Below are 18577 nucleotides of genomic sequence, written 5' to 3'. Positions count from 1 at the left end.
AAATAGCTGAGTAGTGTTGGCCAGTGTGCCGATGTCCAGCTGTTCACACATTTCAGAAAGGCAGTGTAGTAAAGGGAAATTTGGAAGATGTTTTGCAGATGTTTACAGTGAGTTCTTTCCAAGTGCAGGGAGGTGCACTTAAAGGATGTTTCCATCTTAGAGGAAGATGATTACTTCAAGGCAATGGGCACTGGAGGTCCCAGATCTTTCTTTGCAGCATCAATTAGGTCTTACTCAGAGAACATAAGTGCCCTTTCCCTCCTTGGTTATTCTTTGGTGCAAGTAGGAATGTTTTGTAAACACCAAGGAGTTCATTTTCATGTTCCCTCTGAAGCAAAGTGCTAGTGAGCAGGCACACAGAGAGAGTTTTTTCTGAGTGCTCATTAACTGGGTGCAGTTTGAGATGCTTAAGACTTAGAATTTTTTTTTCAGACTGCTGAACTTTATGTAGATTTATATGGCACTTGTGTCTCAAAGCTCTGATTGACTTGATATGCAGATTGCAAATTTTCTGAAGTGAAACCCAAACTTGGATATGCAGAAAATGAAGAAGATGCTGCTTCTGTCCTGTGGAAACAACAATACATTACATTAGGAACTTTGCAATAAATTAATTTAAAACATTTTACTTGAATCATCCCAGAATCTGGAAAAGAACCCTTGATTTGGGTATTTCTTTATAGGAACACGCTTGGTCATCAGTGTCACTTCTTAGAAAATAGTTTTAGTTGTTGAGCTAATACTGGTACACCTAAGAGGTAGAACCTGATTTTTTGGAGGGGCATTTAATGATTACCAGATTACTGTTGCTTCTTCAGCCATTCCAAATCTTGCTCATGGCTCACTTTGCAAGTTTTGCCATTGCAGTGGGAGTCTGCAAGGCAAGTCCCCGTTTGCTGATTCAGAATAGTCATTTGCAGTATAGAATGGAGCAGTAGTTGAGCAGGCAAAAATAGATATTCTGACCGTGTGGTTAAAGATGTAATGTATATGTCCAAGGGAAGATAAATTAAAGTTACATAGCCAAGTGTAATTTTAGTATTTGACACATTCTGTAATTTTAGCAATGCTTTTTGAAGTTGTAGTATTTTTCAAGTATCTGTACGTTTTGGCAATTTGGCAAGAATTAAATCTTTGGATCCTCTTTGCTGAATCACTTGCTTGGCTACTGTGCAACAGCTTTCCTTTCCTCCAAATCACATGGTCAGGCAGTCTGTGCAGTGAATCTTAAAGCTTGCACATACAAAAAGCAGCACTCTTAGGCATGGAAACAATAGGTCACAAGGAAAAAATATTCAGTATACTGATATGTTATAGCATTTATTAATTGGTAGACAAACCTTTAGGAGGGGCACCAGCATTTTTGATAAATAAAGAGGTCATGTAATTTAGGGAAAAAAGAAAGATGGGGGAATGTTGCATTGCAACAAAAAGGAAACCTCTCACTGCTGTTGATTTGTTCACTTGTGCTATTGTGCTTTTACAGGAGAAAATTATGAGGATTTTAAGGGGAAGGATTTATCTCTAAATATCCCTTCTGTTAAATTATTAAACAGCAATATGTTTTCCATTACTTTATCTCCCATCTCTGTTAAGCTTAACTGTGGACCCTTAAAAAAGATCTTTTTCTGCTTTAAAAAAAAAAAATAGATTACTTCAGCAGTGATTTTATTCCCTAGATCTGTTGCTGAGATTTTTGTCTTTTAAACACCTGTAAAACTTCATAAATATGAGTTATTAAGTAATTTATTTGATCAAGTTGATTTTTGACATGTTGTCAAGAGAACATTTTATATGTCCATTGCCTTTTGGCCCCAGGGGAGGCACAGCAGGGCCCACAGTAAAGACCTGAGTGTAGCCAGCAAAGTCCATTTGTCTGCTGGCTGAGGCTGCTTGGAAGAGCCTCCTGCACATCACAGGAGAACAAATTGCCTCCTCTCCACCTGTCTCCAGAAGTTTTTGCTTTGGTGTCCATGTCTTCCTTGCTTAGTGGCCTCTCTTAGCAACCAGCCCTGGAAGGCTTTTGGTTTTCTCACGAGAGGGTTTTGATTATCAGAGGTTTGAAACACGTTTGTCACAGGGTTTAGCCACGCTGCTTTCCAGCTGCCTTGCGTGTACTCTGTGTAGAGTGGCAGGCATGTGTTGTGACACTGAAGTGCTTGGTCAAAAGATTAAAATGGGGTAGGTATGTGCAGCACAGGTTGATGAATGAAACATGGCAAGTTCAGAACGAAGATGTAAAATACCATTTTAATGTATTAGATTAACTGGTTTCCTCTATTTAATGTTTTCTTTCTGAAATAAGTTTAACATGCCTAAACACTGATTTCAAGGTATTTGTGTTCATAATGTCAAACCTACATTGCTGTATGTTGTGCCTTTTGAGTTGAAAAAAGCCCAGAACGCAACTGAGCCAAGTAACACATTTTACTGTTGAATGGGTATTGAGGTGTACAGAGAGCTATTAACAGACTATTAATTTATAAATTTCAGATTGCATTTGATAAGTATGAAAGGTTTACTGATTATTTGCTAAAATTAAATGAGAGGGTAAAAAGGCTTTTCTTGCAATCCACATGGCTCTTCCTCATACCATGGTATGGCCAACTGAAAGCACACTTGTGTCTGCCTCTACATCTGTACTGTGTGAGCTGCTGTTGTACTGTTCCTGTCGTGTCATCATTCCATTTAATCCAAGCTCTGCATGCACAGTGACACAAAGTGGTGCTTCTCCTTCTCTCCTCAGCCAATACCAAAGCCCGCAGTCATGAATTTGCTGAGAAGAATGGACTTAAAAAATACGAGTACGTCTTACACCCGCGAACGACCGGATTCACCTTTGTGGTTGAGCGTCTAAGGGAAGGTAATCCTGCTCTGTCCTTTTTTTTCCCTTTAAGGTAACAGATCTTACCCAAGCTGATGTTCAGAAAACTGCTTGAAGTAATTTCAGGAAAACTGATCACGAAGCAAGCCCTTGTTTGCAACCCTCCTTAAAATGATTGTAACATGGAGAGATTTGAGAGAGTTGGTAAGAGACACTAATATCATCAGAAGGTATGCAGTGAGTGAAAGCAACTTTTGTTTTAAGTATTTTAGCTTGTTTAGCAGTCTTACCTCAGAAAGCTAATGGAAAAAATCCCAAGGAAGTTCAGCCCATACCATCCTCAACCCCAAGTGGTTGGTTGACACTGAACACACAGGCATGTATGTCACTGCCCTCTCTGAAAAGGCTTCTGGGTTTAAGTCTGAGAGCTGAGTAAACAAGTTATGTTAAATGGACAAAGGGCATGCTCAGCAGTGTGGAAATGCAGCAAGTCGGCTGCCCAGTGCTGCCAGATGTTTTGGGTGATGGTGACTTGGAGAAGTGTGAAATACAGGGTGGTGGGTAAGAGAAGGAGTGATACTTGTTTTTTACCCAGAAGTGGTTTTCCATCCCAGTATTAATCTGGGGTCAGGGTTGAGTCCCTTTTATCAGGAGAACAAAGTATGAAGATGTGATTGTTAGATTGAGATGTCTGGGAGTTGTTTTGGGAATGGGCGTTTGGATGAGGTTTGAGGCCATCAGGATATAACCTTTAAATTGCAGAGATGTGGCAGGGATTCAAGTACAGATGAGTGAATATTTGCAGGATATATGGTTGAAGAAAATAAACATGTACAGTAGATATGAAGTGACTTTTTTATAGGTTGGCTCTTCAGGGAAAAGCGATTCTAGATGTTTAACACATGCTGGTTATTTTGCCTGCCAAAGGAAGAAGTTCCAGATTATTAAAAAGAATAGGGGTCTGCTGGTAGGTTTTTTTTGCTAGCTGGAATCCATGCTTGGATTTTAGAAGCAGACCTGGCTTGCATTTTACCTGCTTCCTACTAAGCATCCTAAAATCACTGCAAGCACTTTGGCATTTTGTCCAGGTGGACAGCCCCAGTTGTACCGTATATCTATTTGACCCTATTTGTATTGCACATTCGGAGCTGGACACCTTAGATTTTCATTTCTCTTGAATGTTTATTACTCAATTTGCTGTAGTAAAAAAATTTGCCACATACACAATTTCAAAAGCTTGCTTTACCTAAAACTTCACAGCACTCAGTTAACCTAGTGCCTAACAATATTTCAAACCTGGAACAGATTTTCAGTTAAAGAAATGTTTTCCACTCAGCATATTAATAACTTAAAAAAATTTCTGTATTTGCTGCAGAACAAGCTTTGTGGTTTACAGTAATTTTCTAATTGTATAAAAATGCTTTTCTCTTCCATTGCTCTATGAGCAATCTTTTCAAATTAGGCTATTGGGTTATAAAAAGGAAAATATTTGAGGCTGATTAACTGATTTTATGCAGTAGAAAGTGGGGGGAAAAACAATAACAGTCCAGCCTTTGAAGTGGTTTTATGTCTCCCTTTTATTTAAGGTAGACAAATATTGTGTGAAATATTAATGTCCCTTTAGTGTTGAATTTACTAGATATTGGGTACTTTGATAGGCATCGTAAGCTATATCTATTATAACTGTATGCTATTATGTAGTAAATTATGTGTGAGAAGGTAGTTCAAGCAGCATTTTAAAGTACTTGGTTATTACTTATTAATTTAAGAATTGGTTTTCAACTGCTTCCAAGTGTGCGAAATGGGGACCATTTGTGTTGAAAAGTTTGGGGTTTTTTTAATATATCTATCTATCTATATATACGTACATATATATATATATGAAACCCAGCTGTAGTTGCTGAACTTTAAAATACTTCAGTATATTACATACATATGCATATCTCTATCTTTTTATGTGTACAATATAGATGTCAATGTTGATATTGAGATGCAGATGGCCCAGTTGGTACTTGGCGTTATTGTGCAGCTCTGGTTTGAGTTACTACTTAAATTGATAGAATGCCTTTTTAACAATCCTAATTTCTGATACTGGCAGTAACACAAAATCCAGGACTGTCATGGGCTATGGTGTTAACCTGAGGCCCCATTTCTGAAGTGTCTTAATGCTACAATCATAGTAATAATCATCAAAATAGATTTATTTTCTTTTTTTACTCCTCATAACTGCAGGCATAGAGCAGTGTGTGTGACTTCAACATGCAGGAGGGAGTGGCGGAGATTTTAATATCATGTTTACGTCTTTGAAAGTATTTTTGTGCATAGATGACAACCTTATTGCCCCGTAGCTCTCCTGTGATGAATACATTTTGGCTCGTGGCTGTTTTCCATTCCTGAGGCTCAAGTGTCTTTTCTTCAGGCCTGAGTACATTATTTTGCTCCAAAAATAGGTTGATGAAAAGAGGGGGAAAATGTCATTAGAAGTTTAACTGCTTTTTAAATGTTGAAGAAAGTAATTTAATTTGGCAAGAACCCCGATGAATATGCATCACAAGCTGTAGCATAGTTACCTGTTATTATATAAAAATAACTATTAGTGACCCTTCTGAATAGGAAATGAAGAATCAGGCAAAAATAACCTTCAATACAATTTTGCTTGTATCTCTGCAAAGGAGTTTATTCCTAGAGGAATCACTGTCTGCACCCTGTCAGCATAAACTGAGCAGTTATCTGTTCTTTGCTTTCCATAGGTGGCAAAAAGCACTTGGATTCCTCTGGCTGGCTTCTCTCTTATATGGTCATTATTTCAACTATTTGGTCTCTTTGGCCCATAGATGCTGCTGTGATGGTTTCTAAGTCACTGCTGAGATTATGGGAGCTAAGAAAAAAAGAACTATATAATGTCCACCAAAAAGCAATAAAAGTTGTTTAGGTAATACATCTCCTTGGCTTTTGAGTCATACCCTTTCTTTCCCCATTCTGGTTCTCCATGAGTGGTAGCTCTTCCCCCCTGAGCTGACTCTTCTAAACAGAAACCCACGCATAAGCTGACTGGTTTTTCCTTTCATTACGTTTAGGTGCCAAAACAGTGAAAATATTATTTTATTTGTAAATGATCACATTGTTGTTTTCTCATTCATAGAAACCATAGAATTACCCAAGAGTAAACACAGACTATGAACATGCTTTAGATGTATAATTAATAATAAACTCAGGAGAATAAGGAATGCAGCTGTTCTTAGTTTTCAAGCAGGAGATACCTGGTTTAATGACTATTGATGGAACGTTAAGAGAAATAAAATAGGTGATTTGCTTCTTTCTAATTCTGTTCACTTGATCAAATAATTCATTTGTCTTGTGTGAGTTGTAACGAATCCTGATTTCAATCAGCACCTGGTAAAAAATTACTAGAGATTTTCACTGTATTTCTTTGGGGAACAAAGGTGAGCATTTTTTGAAAGATGGAGTAAGAACATGTGAATGAGCAACAGAAGATGAACTCCAGGCATCAAAATGAACATTGGTCATTACTTTTTTTAATTCATCCCTCTCTTTAACCATCTCCTAAAATAATTTTTAATCCTTTTTTTTTAAGCCTGAAACTTTGAGTAGATGTTATATATGGAGTAATTTTTGGCAGAACTTGGGCTAGGATAACTCATCTCCTTTTACAAAATGTGGGACTTTGAAAAGGGCTGAAATGTGCATGAATACGACTTTCATAAACGCATGTCTTTAACAATGTTAATTGAAAACATTTGTGGTTTATGTAATGCTCATGAAGATCCAGTTTGTGAGATCCTTCTGTAAATGGTCAGGAGGTTACCCAGAAATGACATATAGGTTTTCAAACCTGTTTGTATTTTATAAAGTTTTTTTCTGAAGTGCCAAATGACATTGAAAGTTCAGCTGACTTGAATGCTCAGTTTGAAAGAGATGGAAAATAATACTGGTTTGATTTGATTCAATATTGTCTGGATTCATTGAATTACATCTATTATCTTGGCATAATATCTGTAATTGTAGCCAAATAGTCTGTCAAGAGAAAATAGCTGTTTACGAATGTTTTCTTAAAATTGCTTCATGGCTTTTAAGCATTTTCTCTGGACTAAGTAAACAGTGTTAAGACAGAGCTAAAGCTTTAAAGCATCATTAGAAGATTATTCATGCTTTTGTAGACAATCGTTTCTGCCAACATTAAATTTAAACTGACCTCTTTTTGATACTTCCTCTACAGCCATCAGTCTTTAATAGCTGGATACATTGGACTGGATGTTCCCATTATGGGGTTTATATTTTACTGGTTGTACAGTATAATGACTAGTCAGAATTAGTTGTTGTATTACAGTATTTCAGCTTTGAATTTATTTCTGGTTCATAATTAGCCAACTGAAAAAAATCTTGCAGATAACATTTGCCAACTACAGCATCCCAAAATAAACAAAGATACAAATTTAACATGCTTGCCTTCATTGCACATCCTTACTGATGGAAAGAAACTGTGATTCTCATCCTTTTCCTATGATTGGTTCAGAATTGATAGTTGTGCCCTAAAATTAATGTTTACACACACAGTCAGAAACTAGTCTGTATCTTCTAATGTTCATACCTGGGTTTTACAATTGTTTCAGTAATTACATGCAGGTATTCCAACCTGTTTCATTGCTAAGGCAGGAAAGTTTTATTTAGGTGTTCAGTCCAGGTTATCTCTATATCAAACTATGTAAATGTTTTAATCCTGGGATGCTTAGTGACTATTACGTAGATTCTGTATGCTTTTCTGGGAGTTTGAGTATCTAGATATGCATATTTATATTTATATTTATGTACTGAGCTCTTAACGGCATCTATTTGCGTTCTGGTGCAATTTGCTTACACGGCACTTAGGAGCTAATAATGTAAGGAGACAGTTTGTGATATGCAGATCAATACAGAAGACAGTCAATAGGAGACGATGATTAACAGTTCCTGAAAGCTGCCACAAGGTTTGGCTCCCCTTTGCTGAGGTGTGAAGTAGCCAGGGTTAGGCAGCAGGTCTTTGTGAGCAGTGCCTGGACGTCCTTGCTGTGCACCAGGAATATTTATTAATGAAACCCTTCAGCTTGAAGTAGCCAGAGTATACGAGCTCCCAGAGCTTTTTTCATACTCTGACTTTGAAAGAGAGGCAGGAGGTTGATTGCATGCATTGATGAAATGTCAGTGAGAAATGCTACCATGATACTGCCAAGGGCTTGTCTTCTGGTATAGATGACACTTATGTCCAAAGCACCTACAGCTTACAAGACAGATGCCCTTCGTTCTTTCCAACATAAATCAAAGTAATACCAATTTCTAAGTGTGTTACATTTTCTAAAGAGAAAATTGATGCAAGTGTGAAAATCAGGTCTATTTATTGGCTGAAATGTTCAGGCTGTGGTAGGTGGGGCGTATAAATGAATAGATATACATATTAAATAAACTGCTTTTTATTTTGATTACATAGTTTCTTTCCTCTTCACATAAATACTGGGTGAGGCATGTGGGTCTCGATCACAGGAGTGTCTGCTGAATTACCTGCAGAGTTTTTTTGTGCTCAGACAGAACCATGTAGCAGTTTCCAGGTTTGTGCATAATTGTCTTGTTTAACAAATGTACGGGACATAGAAAGGCCCCACATCAAATGACAGAGAAGGTTAGATTTGTTGTTTCAACGCAATTTAACCTCCCTCTTTGTGACTGAACAGATTTCTGACTCCTAGAATTATATGTTGGGCCACTGCCAAGATTTCTGTGGGTTTTGGCGAGGCCAGAGCTTGCACACTGACCAGCCCTGCCATCTCTCAGAGGCAGCTCCTGCCTGCTTGTGCTGGTTGCTCGGTTGTGTAAACTAAAATCAGTCTGTTTTCGAAATAGGAAAATGTAAGTGTCCACAGTAGCCTTAGCTTTGGGTCCTCAATCAACTAATTTCACCCGTATGTCCATCAGGTTTGCAGAGATTAAACAGCAACTCTAAACCATCATTCCTTAATGCAAGGAATTTGTTTCTTCACGATTTTTTTTTCCTCTGTGCATGTGTTCCTCCCAGAGTCATGTTACTAAGTAGACTGATAACTCTGAAATTACTGAGCCGTTGTGAAAGAGCTTTGAGCAAGTTTTTAGCTGAAAATGCAGTATTAGAGCTTCACTGACTGCTGTCATTGATCTTCTGCTTTTATGAGAATTGGATTCTGTGCATTAAATAGAATAGCCTTTGATACAGAAATATCGATATGTAAATTGAAGCTTGCATGCTTTTTATGCCTTTTGTGTGTCAGTAAAGAATTCACAACATTAGTTATATTTAAAAAAAAGGCAGAGACCTTGTTCAAAAGCACGCTTTTATTGCTGGGCATGTCTGTGAAATTCAGCAATGCAGAAAATCGGGTGCAGGCTGTTGTGCTTTATTGCAAATGCTGACAGTTGTCTCTGTACTCTGGAACATGGGAAAGGGCAGCTCGACTTTTTCCAGAATCATGTTAACCGCTGATGATTACCATGTCTTGCAAACATCTGCGTGTGTTGGCTGTGATGTACTTCTCAGAATGAGCACCAGCTTTCTGTTAGATATTTTCTTGCCTTTGGTACACGTTGAAGTTTCTGTTTCTCTTCTTTCGTGTCTTACTGGAGCAGCATTCTGCACTGCTCGCCCCACCTCTGTGGAAAACAGTCCATTGTTTCAGTCCTCCTGGGAAGGATTTGCTTTTTCCAAACCACTCTTTTTCTCTCAGCCCCCATCCTTTCCTCTTTCCACCCCCCACTGTTACTGAGAAGGGAGCACAGCCTTTCACTGGAGGGTTTATGGTGTAAGAATCGCTGCCTCTTTAGTGTTTGCAGGGTGACATGTTGCTGTTTGTGTCACCACTCATCTGTGATATACATCGGAAATATTTCAGGTTTTACATTCTCGAGCCTATCAAGATCCGCCTACTGCAGTAATTCCCTTGCAGTCTCTCACGTGTGAGTCATGGCTTGTGACAAGCAGATACACCATGCAGTGGATCATTTTCCATTTACCTCCTCACAGGTTATTAATAGTTGCAGTGGTAACCATACTAAAAAGTTACTATTTGCCAGCAGTTACCCCACAGTGGTATTAGAGGTTTCCACTGTTTTCCCTTGACTCTGAATACACAGTATCTGTGGTAACCATGTGGTAATGTTTGGCAAGTGTGGACTTTTTTAATTGCTTCAACTGGAGGCCTGGAATGATGTTAGCTCATCAGATTGCATATGTAAAAACGAAGCTTGGCCACAGATGAGTTCAGGAAAAATGATTTTTCAGGAAAAACTAGAATTTTTTTCTTCAGAATTATGAAAATGTTCCTGCCCTTTGATTTTAATCTAATGTTTATCTCCTCTTGAAGTTTTTTTTAAGAAAGGTTTTTCTGGTAGTTGATGTGCTTTGACTAGGTGGTGGACCACAAGTGTGAGTAACAAGGTGTATCTGCTGGTCCAGACTGGGTCAGCATCTCTCTGGGTGTGTGTTTTGAAAGGTCACTCATCTGATTTGAGTGTTTTGAGTACTGACCTTTATGGTTGTTTTTAAAGACTTACAACAGACAGTAGGTGAGCCTCAGCTAAAGTACAAGTTCATTAATTACTGCTCATTCTTGTCAGCCGATGATGCAAGAATTTGCAGGTGATGTTGGTTGGATTGGTAGCATATTTAATGATTGCTAAAGTTGAAATTAATTCCTCTAAACGAATAGTATTGGCATCTATTTGTTTCACATGCTATTACCAGATGCTTTACACAGCTTACCCATTTCTCAGCTGTTTATTAGCAAGGCAGATAATCACTTCAAGCAGTCTTGAGTAGAGAGGAACCTAAACATACTTTTTCCATACTCTTTTTTTTTTTTTTTTAATTGCTTTAGTTTCTGTTAGGAGATGATGTTTCCTGGTGTGTTTTATTAGAAAAATAGCAGCATCTACAGGCTGAATAGACTAATCCCAAATCAAGAGTCTTATTGTACAGGAGATTCTCAGTCATATTTTTTGGATTCTCTACTCTTCCACTTTTTGCAGATGCTAGCTGTTTTTATTTCCAGCTGCATTAAGGTTGCTGCAAATGTGTTTTGTGTATTCCTGATACCACTTTTCTGTATGAGTAATTACTGGCAGGGGAGAGGGTCCATGGAGTATCGTTTCAGTTACTGGAAATGTTGGAATCCTCAAACTGTTCAGATATAGCCTCCAAATCTGTAAGACAGTAATAAAACTTTCAATCTCATCTACTTGCAAAATATGCTGCTTATGTATCATTAAACCTTAAGTAGTTTGTTTCTTTCATTCCTTTCTGCTGTTGCAGCTTCAACTCTCCTTCCCTTTGCCCTCCTCCCAGTCCCCTGCCACTATTTTCAGGATATAAAAAAATGAGCCCAGCAGCCCAGTCAGACTTTTCCGAGCTGACTCAGATCCCTGAGTTTAGCAATCATTTGCAAGGCTCTGCTCCAGAGATGTTGCGAGCAGTGCCACAGCCATGAATCCTGGATGTTGCTATGGGACTGATACTGAAAAACGAAAAACATCAGAGGGCAGAGGAGCTTGGGAAAAATTGTAGTAGAGCATAAATGCTTTTTAAAATAGATTTTTATCAAAACATAAACTTCAGCATAAATTCAACTCTACACCTCATTCATCACTTTATATGTAATCTGAAATACTCCTGTCTTTGGGACTTATTTTGTCAACCTTCTTCTGAACTGCAGGATTTTGGAGGGCAGGAAGTAAGGTCTTGGCTCTCTGTGTTCTCACTAAACATTGGTGGGATATAGGAAGGGTTTCCCTTTACTGCCTGTGTGCCATGCCAGTTATTTGAAGTGCAACATGCATTAAGTGTTGTAATGAAGTACATTACAGCTATAGGGTGTGAATATATTTTCCCATAAATTCATTTATTTGTAGAATGGGTACCAGTTAAGAGTTGGAGAACTCTTTTAGTATACATTAAAGTCAGTAGTGTCTCTCCCTATTTCATACCATTAAAAACAAATATCTTAAAATAAGCATCTCTGAAATGCCTATCATCTATATTCAGACTTATGCAAAACTGTCATTTTGTTTGCATAGATAGTCATTGTTGCCCTTGCAGCCTAACAATAAAAATAAATGCTCTCGATGATTATAAAAGAATTCCAGAAGCAGGGACCTGAGCAGGGCTTCTCCTGATCGCCAGTCCTTCACTGCGCTGCTCTGAAAGGAGCCAGCCTGACCTGATGGATTCTGGCATGGCACTGTCAGTAAGGACATCTATTAGGAGAAAAGAAGAGCATGCACAATAAATAAAAAGAAGAGAGGCATTCTCAAAATGCTTCAGAGACTTTGGAATCTGTGAGCAATGGCACGTTTGCGTTGCCTGGAAGTTGCTACGGGTACTGGCGTTTAAAAGCCAAACACAGAGGGCAGATCTTAGGGACATAAGTCCCATTTAAAATCCTGTAAGAATTAGTGTTCTTTTAAATCTGCTTGGATGCTTTTGAAAAATCATCCCTCGAAAGGATTCTTTGTCTAAGTGCTCTGCAGGTTCATCCTGTCAGCAGCACCATTGTGATTTAACCAGTTGACTTCTGCCTTCAGTTATCCAAAAAGCATTCCTTCCAACAGACCTGAAAGCTCCCTGCCTTCCTCTGTCAGCCTTTTGCTTGGCTACTCTTGTAGCATGTATCAGAGAATTAAATGAAACATATGCTCAGCGGCTCTGTGGCTTCTTCTTTCTTCCCTGTTGTTCACACCCTGTCTGTGAGGCCTGTGTCTTTTTGAGGCAAGTATTTTGTTTTGGTACCTCTGAAACACCCATCTCACTGGTGTGTAAGCTTTGTTGGAGCAGGTAGCAGTTAAGCCACAGCTGTCTCAAACAGTGCACTCTCCATGCCCACAGCATTACAAATATTTAATAAACCTGTTAATAATACATTCCGAACCACAGAGGCTCTGGAGATTCATCAGGATTTCTGCTACCTGTGGTGCTGACAAATTCAGTTGACATTACACACTGAGACACGCACATAAGCATGCACTCCATGTTCAAATATATACATAATTTCTAATTTATAATAGCAGTGTTGTACATTAGGATAGAACGTTTTCAGAGGATTATTCTCCTCCTTGAAGGGATAAATTCTCTTGATTTTCAGCCTTGTGCCTTTCTGTATTCTGGCACATGTAATCAACCAGCAGCATATTCTTTTTCATGTCTTCTTCTTTGGATAGCAGTGGACAGCACAGAATTCATTAAAACTGAACAGCCAAAATGCTGATAGAATATAATTTGAGCCTGTGACTGAAATGGTGGGTTTTTTCCTGTAAGGTCTGGTATATTGTGTACATACAGAACTGTGTGTATGCATATAGAGGAGTTTTGGTGATTGATTTCCATCTTTCTTGGCAAACTGTCTCGGATGAGGATTATAGTCTAAAAACCCCATTAACACAGTTACAGAAAACAAATCTTACTTAACCTTTGTGGATTTATGCATAAGGATATTTGCCCCGTGATTTTTTATAAGCAAAATGGTTTTATTTGTCACTCCCTCTAAGCTGACTGAAAGCACCATGGGCAGACCAGGGCTGCTTTACACCCAAACTAAAGAGATGGTTGTTCAGAATGAGTTTCATGGGCCTCTTGCTGAAGGCCCATTGCTGCCTATTAGCTGGCTGAGAGGAGGAACTCAACTGAGTAGGTACACATTGCTTGGAAACTGTTCAAGCATCTGCTATCAGGATGCCCTGTCTTGATCTACAAATGAAACAGCCTCATAGGGCACTGCCTCTTTTCAAAGTAACACAGGAGAAAAGTGTCAGACATTCAGATTGCATAACTAAATACTGAGAAGTGGGAATTTCAAAAAGGGAGATTGAATGCAGCCCTCTTGTGGCGTTCGCTTTGGAACAGGAGAACAAACGTGTTTTGCTAGTTTGGTATTTTCTTTGCTTAGAATGACAAGCTTCTAACTGTGTATTTCATGCTTTTTCATTTCAAACAACAGTTAAAAAAAAAATCAGAATGGAGAGCTTTTGCTGGCAGGGCTTTGAAGTTGATCTGCTGTGTGAGAAACTGTGAAAGAATAAAGCAAATTCCATAATCTGTAATGTTCTCTGGAAGAGCCCAAGAGGTATGAACCTGAGGAAATGAACAGTTTCTTCCTAGGAGAAAGGTGGAATTCAAGAGTATCTGGTTATAACTCCTGAAATGTTGCCTTCATTTTCAAATATTCTATAGTAACTCTTTTACAGCTGTTATTTCAGCACTGTTTTCTCAAAATATTTTGCTATCCAGAAACACATTCCTAAGATATTTTCATTATTTTAGTAGAAGCATTGTGGCAAATACAACAGGATGGAAGTAGTGGAGATAGATGAAAGAAATTAGAGGCTTGAAGATTTATATTTTGACAGCAGTGCATACGTCCACATCTTGTAAATACAATGATGGGGTTTATGTCCATGAGTAGTCCAGACTACACTTTAGTAAACAGTAGTCTGTCAAAGGGACACTTGCACATGGTTACATAATAGGCATCTAGCTCTCAGATTTTCTCTTAAAAAAAAATGACAAAACCCCCCCCAAACAAGCAAAGAAATAAAAGACCACACAAAAGTTTTTCTAGTTTTCAAGTGATGTTTCTTTTTTGGCTTTCATTACTAAATTTTACTTCTGCTTTATGGAGCAGAAATGTCATGTTGTTTTTTCCTCCCTGGAATCTGCTATGTATACCTGATGTAGAAAAAAAATCAAGAGCTATCTTGAAAAGAAGCACCAGCATAGTTTTAATCCCAGAAGTATGACACTTCACAAAAATCGTTCTCTGAAAAATATTAAACACACTAAGAAAGCAATTATAAACAAATAGGAACATGAGCAGTATGCTGGTCAGGCTTTTGTCACAAAATAAACAAAGACGGTTGAGACCTGCATGTAAAATATATTTTGTCTGCTACTTAGCACACACTGTAGCTAAAATGGAAAATTCTGTAGAGCCGAATGATAGCACTAAGTGAATTGGCATTTGCAATTAGTTTTCCAGTGGTTTGGCAGTATTAATAATGCAGCAGAAGGACAGGATATCCTTCAACTAAGGCAGTATGAAAAAAGGTTTTCATTAGCATTACAATGAACTCTGAGAACCAGGTATTCTTACTCACAGGAAATAAGGTTTGGGGAAATAAATTTTGTGTTTGAAAATGCTGGGTGAATTTTGGAGCATATCTGAATATGACTATTATCAGGAACTGGTTTTAGAATGGTGTAAGGATAAAGTGTCTTTCTCAGGCTGTTATTGTAATTCATAAGATATTATTTTCAGCAGTGTTTATTATACAAAAGAATGTTCAGAACCAGATAAATACACTAGGGAGCCTGGTTAAATAGGAATAAACCAAAGGAGTTACTTAAAGTTACAAGAGAAGCAAAATGCTGACATAGATGAGATAAATTATTCTTTCTGTTGTTTTTCCATAATAGTCTACTTTGGTCAAAAACAAAGAGCAGTAACTAATATATTTGCATACTTGTGGTTCAAATTTACATGAAGATCACAAATGTTCTGATTTATCAACCAAGGTAAAATGAGATTGAAGCAATCCAGTCCAGAGGAGCAGATTCTTATCAGCAGAACCTTGGCGCTGAAATAGATTAATTGGAAGCCATCAGATGCAAATTGCTGACAAGGAAGGGGTAGATGAGGAAGCAGAGTGCCTTTTTGTAACTGTTGTCACCACAGGGCAGTTGTGTTTGTCTCAATGGTCAAATTAGTTCAGCCTTAATACCATAGTGTGCAATTCTTCTAAAATGGAGCTGACCTTCTGGCAGCCTATAGCAGCTTTGGAATTTGGTGCCTTTGCCAGTGTACCCCGTTGAGCCTGATGGCCAGCTACCTCTTCATCAGCCAGTAAGATCTTTTAGGTCAATTACAATATGAGCTGTTACACAAGAGCTCAGGGTCATCCAAATTCTCAGTCTTTTCCACATACTTGGTTAGAACACTAGCAGGATTTTTATGAAGGCTCTCTTCCTACGCTTGCCTGCTCTAAACACTCCAAATACACTTTCATGTAATACTTTTAAGCCATTGTGGGTCTGTCCTCTGTGTGTCCTGATGCCCCTGCCTCAGATAGGCCTGAAGCATGTCCTAAGTGGCATCACAGTTCTGCAGAAGACAGTTCATTCTTCAGTGTTCCTTCTCTCTTACACCACCTGATTTTTTTCTGTCTTCATCTGAGAGCAGAGGCAGGAAACTCTCAACTTCAAGAGAACTAAGAAATCTCAAGCTTTCCTGATTTTGTCTATTGGACATTTCTTCTTTCTTCTCTGTGCGCTCACCACCACATTCTTGCTCTGGAACCAACTACAGTGCAATTAACTGCTGGTAATTCCTGTGTGTTTTGCTCAGCTTGTTCTCTTGAAAGAAGCCATAATTTGGATAGGCCCCTCTCTGAAGCCTGAAAAACATGATGCTTTGCTAATTTTCTTCAACAAAGGCACTCCAGATCAAGTGTTTGTCGGAAGGACCCTTCTGTAGCCCCTGTGAGACTTCTGCTCTGCATACTTCCATCCGAGGCAGCCCTGGTTGTGCTGATGCCTAGAAGTTGCCCAGTACAATAATGTTTTAATCCAGCATGTAATTGATCGAATTTCTTGCCACACAACAGGCACTTGTGATAGTAAAATTTCCAACTCAACACTGCCGAGATATTTGGTTCCTTTTTTTTTGTTCAGTGTAAATAATGCACCCCATAGATGACATTTTGAGTGAAATTCAATTAGCTATGTTTTATAAATAGTCATGAACAATTGAGTCTCCCAAACTTGTGTTTTAGATGACAGCCAGCCAGCTGGTCACTCTCAAAGGAATTTGCTTCCAGCGGGTGATGTGCTTGAATGATCTTATCTATCAGACTGGAAGGCAGTTCCATGTTGAGAAAAGCTCCCAGAGGATGTGTGAGTAAGGCTCCGTGAGGGACTGGAAGGTCTGTACCAGCACCTCAATGGTGCCCTGGGCAGAAGGCAGAGACTTGAGGGCAGGTGTCCAGCTGTAGCTTTGCCATGAATTTTTGACTGGGTTTGAAAATAAATGCCTGAAGCACCAAGTCTGGAAAGGAAAAGAGATTAAGCTTCTGCTAGCAAACAAACAGCAGGTAGCCACCTTGGTAAGTGTAGGAAAAATTTGGTCCAAAGTGTCTAGCCCAGGAATAGCAGATGTGAGTGGAACCTAATGTCAGAACTGCAAACTGCTTAAAGTGCCTTAAGAGGGAGGGAAATGGCAAAGTTATTTTTGTCAAACCTGTGCCTCAGCTACTGCAATACCTCAGTATTGATCAGTCTTAGTGTACTGTGAAAATACAAACATTTTTAATGTTTTGGGGCTTTTTTTGTTTAATATAGCAGTTCTGTCTTATCTAGTCATAAGGTAGAAATTCCTTTCCAGAAATTTCAGTGGCTTTTATTGTAAGATTGCGGTAAGATAATTTTAGGTGTCTGGTTTGGCCACCAGATCATTGCAGAATCCCTCACTTGGTGAATTTAGCAGAAAATTTCATATTGACTGTACTAGAAAGGTGGTGACATGTGTTCTCGCATGTGACAAAAATAATGTATAATGTCGATAAACAGCATTTTTTTTAAATCCCAGTGTGTCAAACGGGTATTGATGTGTTTATTCTGAATTTCAGTGAGGCTTTCTCTGCATATCTTGTATGTCAGTATGTTGGGATAGGTGGAATGACTTTGAGAAAAGGCAATACAGAGGAGGGGAGAGCTTAGATGTGTGTTTGAACTCGGGTGAAACTGAAATGTGCATCCCCTTTAAGTGTAAAACATCCGAAAAAAAGAATCAAAACACAGAAGAGGTGAAGATGAGTGGGAAATTGCTACTCATCTGTTGAATGGAAACTTGATGTTAAATAAGATCATCTTATGTTTCACCGTTTGAAACACAGTAAGAGTTCCAGGAACTAATTACCTAGCAATGGATGATGACATGGAAATATATTAAATATACATAGATAGCTAACCATGAATACTTGATGCATGCAAAAGAAGAGTCTAGTTAATTTTTATGTAAATTAAGCAACATTGAAAGTGGCAATATAATAAGCAACAACACTGTTTTGCATTTGAATAGAACAAAGCAGCAAATTCGCACTTGAAATAGAGCCTTTCTTCTTAAACTGTCTTTTCCTGGGTAGATATTTTAATGTCTGCTTTATTCCCTGTAAAAATGTGGTCTTCATAGGTGACGTCTTGTGCAGAAACAATCAGACAGTTTAGGCTTTAAAAAGCTAATTTAATTTTTTGGTGGGTTTCATGTCTGTGTTCTCTCTTTTAATGATTAAAGAGGCTCGTGTTGAATCAGTGTGATAAGAAGGCATAGTTAATGCCAAGATTGTGTAAGGATTGCTTATTTCCAAAACTTTGTGGAAGTAGTGAAAAAGGGTGCTCCCTCCAAAGGGAGTGTGTTGCGGGTAGACTGTTGTGGCAGAGGTGGAGATGCTCTAAGGTGGGCTCAGCTGCACCACACTGCTTCCTTGGGGAATAGCTCCAGCAGAAATTCAGCTCAAGACTGTTATCTGACAGATAGAAAACTCACTTGTGGTGACTGAGTGGAGAATAAAAACTGTGAAGGGTTAAGGACGAGGAAAAAGCTGAAAAAGAGGGTGCATTTGTCTTTAGCCTTCTACTGGAGATTGCTTGATAGATGGCAATGTTTGTCATGACTTTATGCATGGTTTATTTAT

At 38.5% G+C, this 18577-nt stretch overlaps 1 protein-coding gene across 3 annotated transcripts in view; it reads left to right on the top strand.

Annotated features, from left to right (window-relative positions):
• LCLAT1 (lysocardiolipin acyltransferase 1) overlaps positions 1-18577 on the top strand; it is a 113197-nt gene that overhangs the window by 59013 nt on the left and 35607 nt on the right. For 2 of the 3 annotated variants that reach the window (XM_042051613.1, XM_042051612.1), the window contains one exon: positions 2747-2863. The exons of the other annotated variant lie outside the window; for it this stretch is intronic. In XM_042051613.1, coding sequence (XP_041907547.1) covers positions 2747-2863 — 117 coding nt within the window. The remainder of the gene's footprint in view (positions 1-2746; positions 2864-18577) is intronic. 3 annotated transcript variants of the gene reach the window in all.

This window comes from Corvus kubaryi, unplaced genomic scaffold, assembly GCF_017639235.1.
Source record: "Corvus kubaryi isolate FWS band 111438036 unplaced genomic scaffold, C.kubaryi_AGA036_p1.0 76, whole genome shotgun sequence".
Lineage (NCBI taxonomy): Eukaryota > Metazoa > Chordata > Aves > Passeriformes > Corvidae > Corvus > Corvus kubaryi.
Note: the sequence above shows the minus strand (reverse complement) of the source record. Positions and strands in the feature narration are given on the sequence as shown.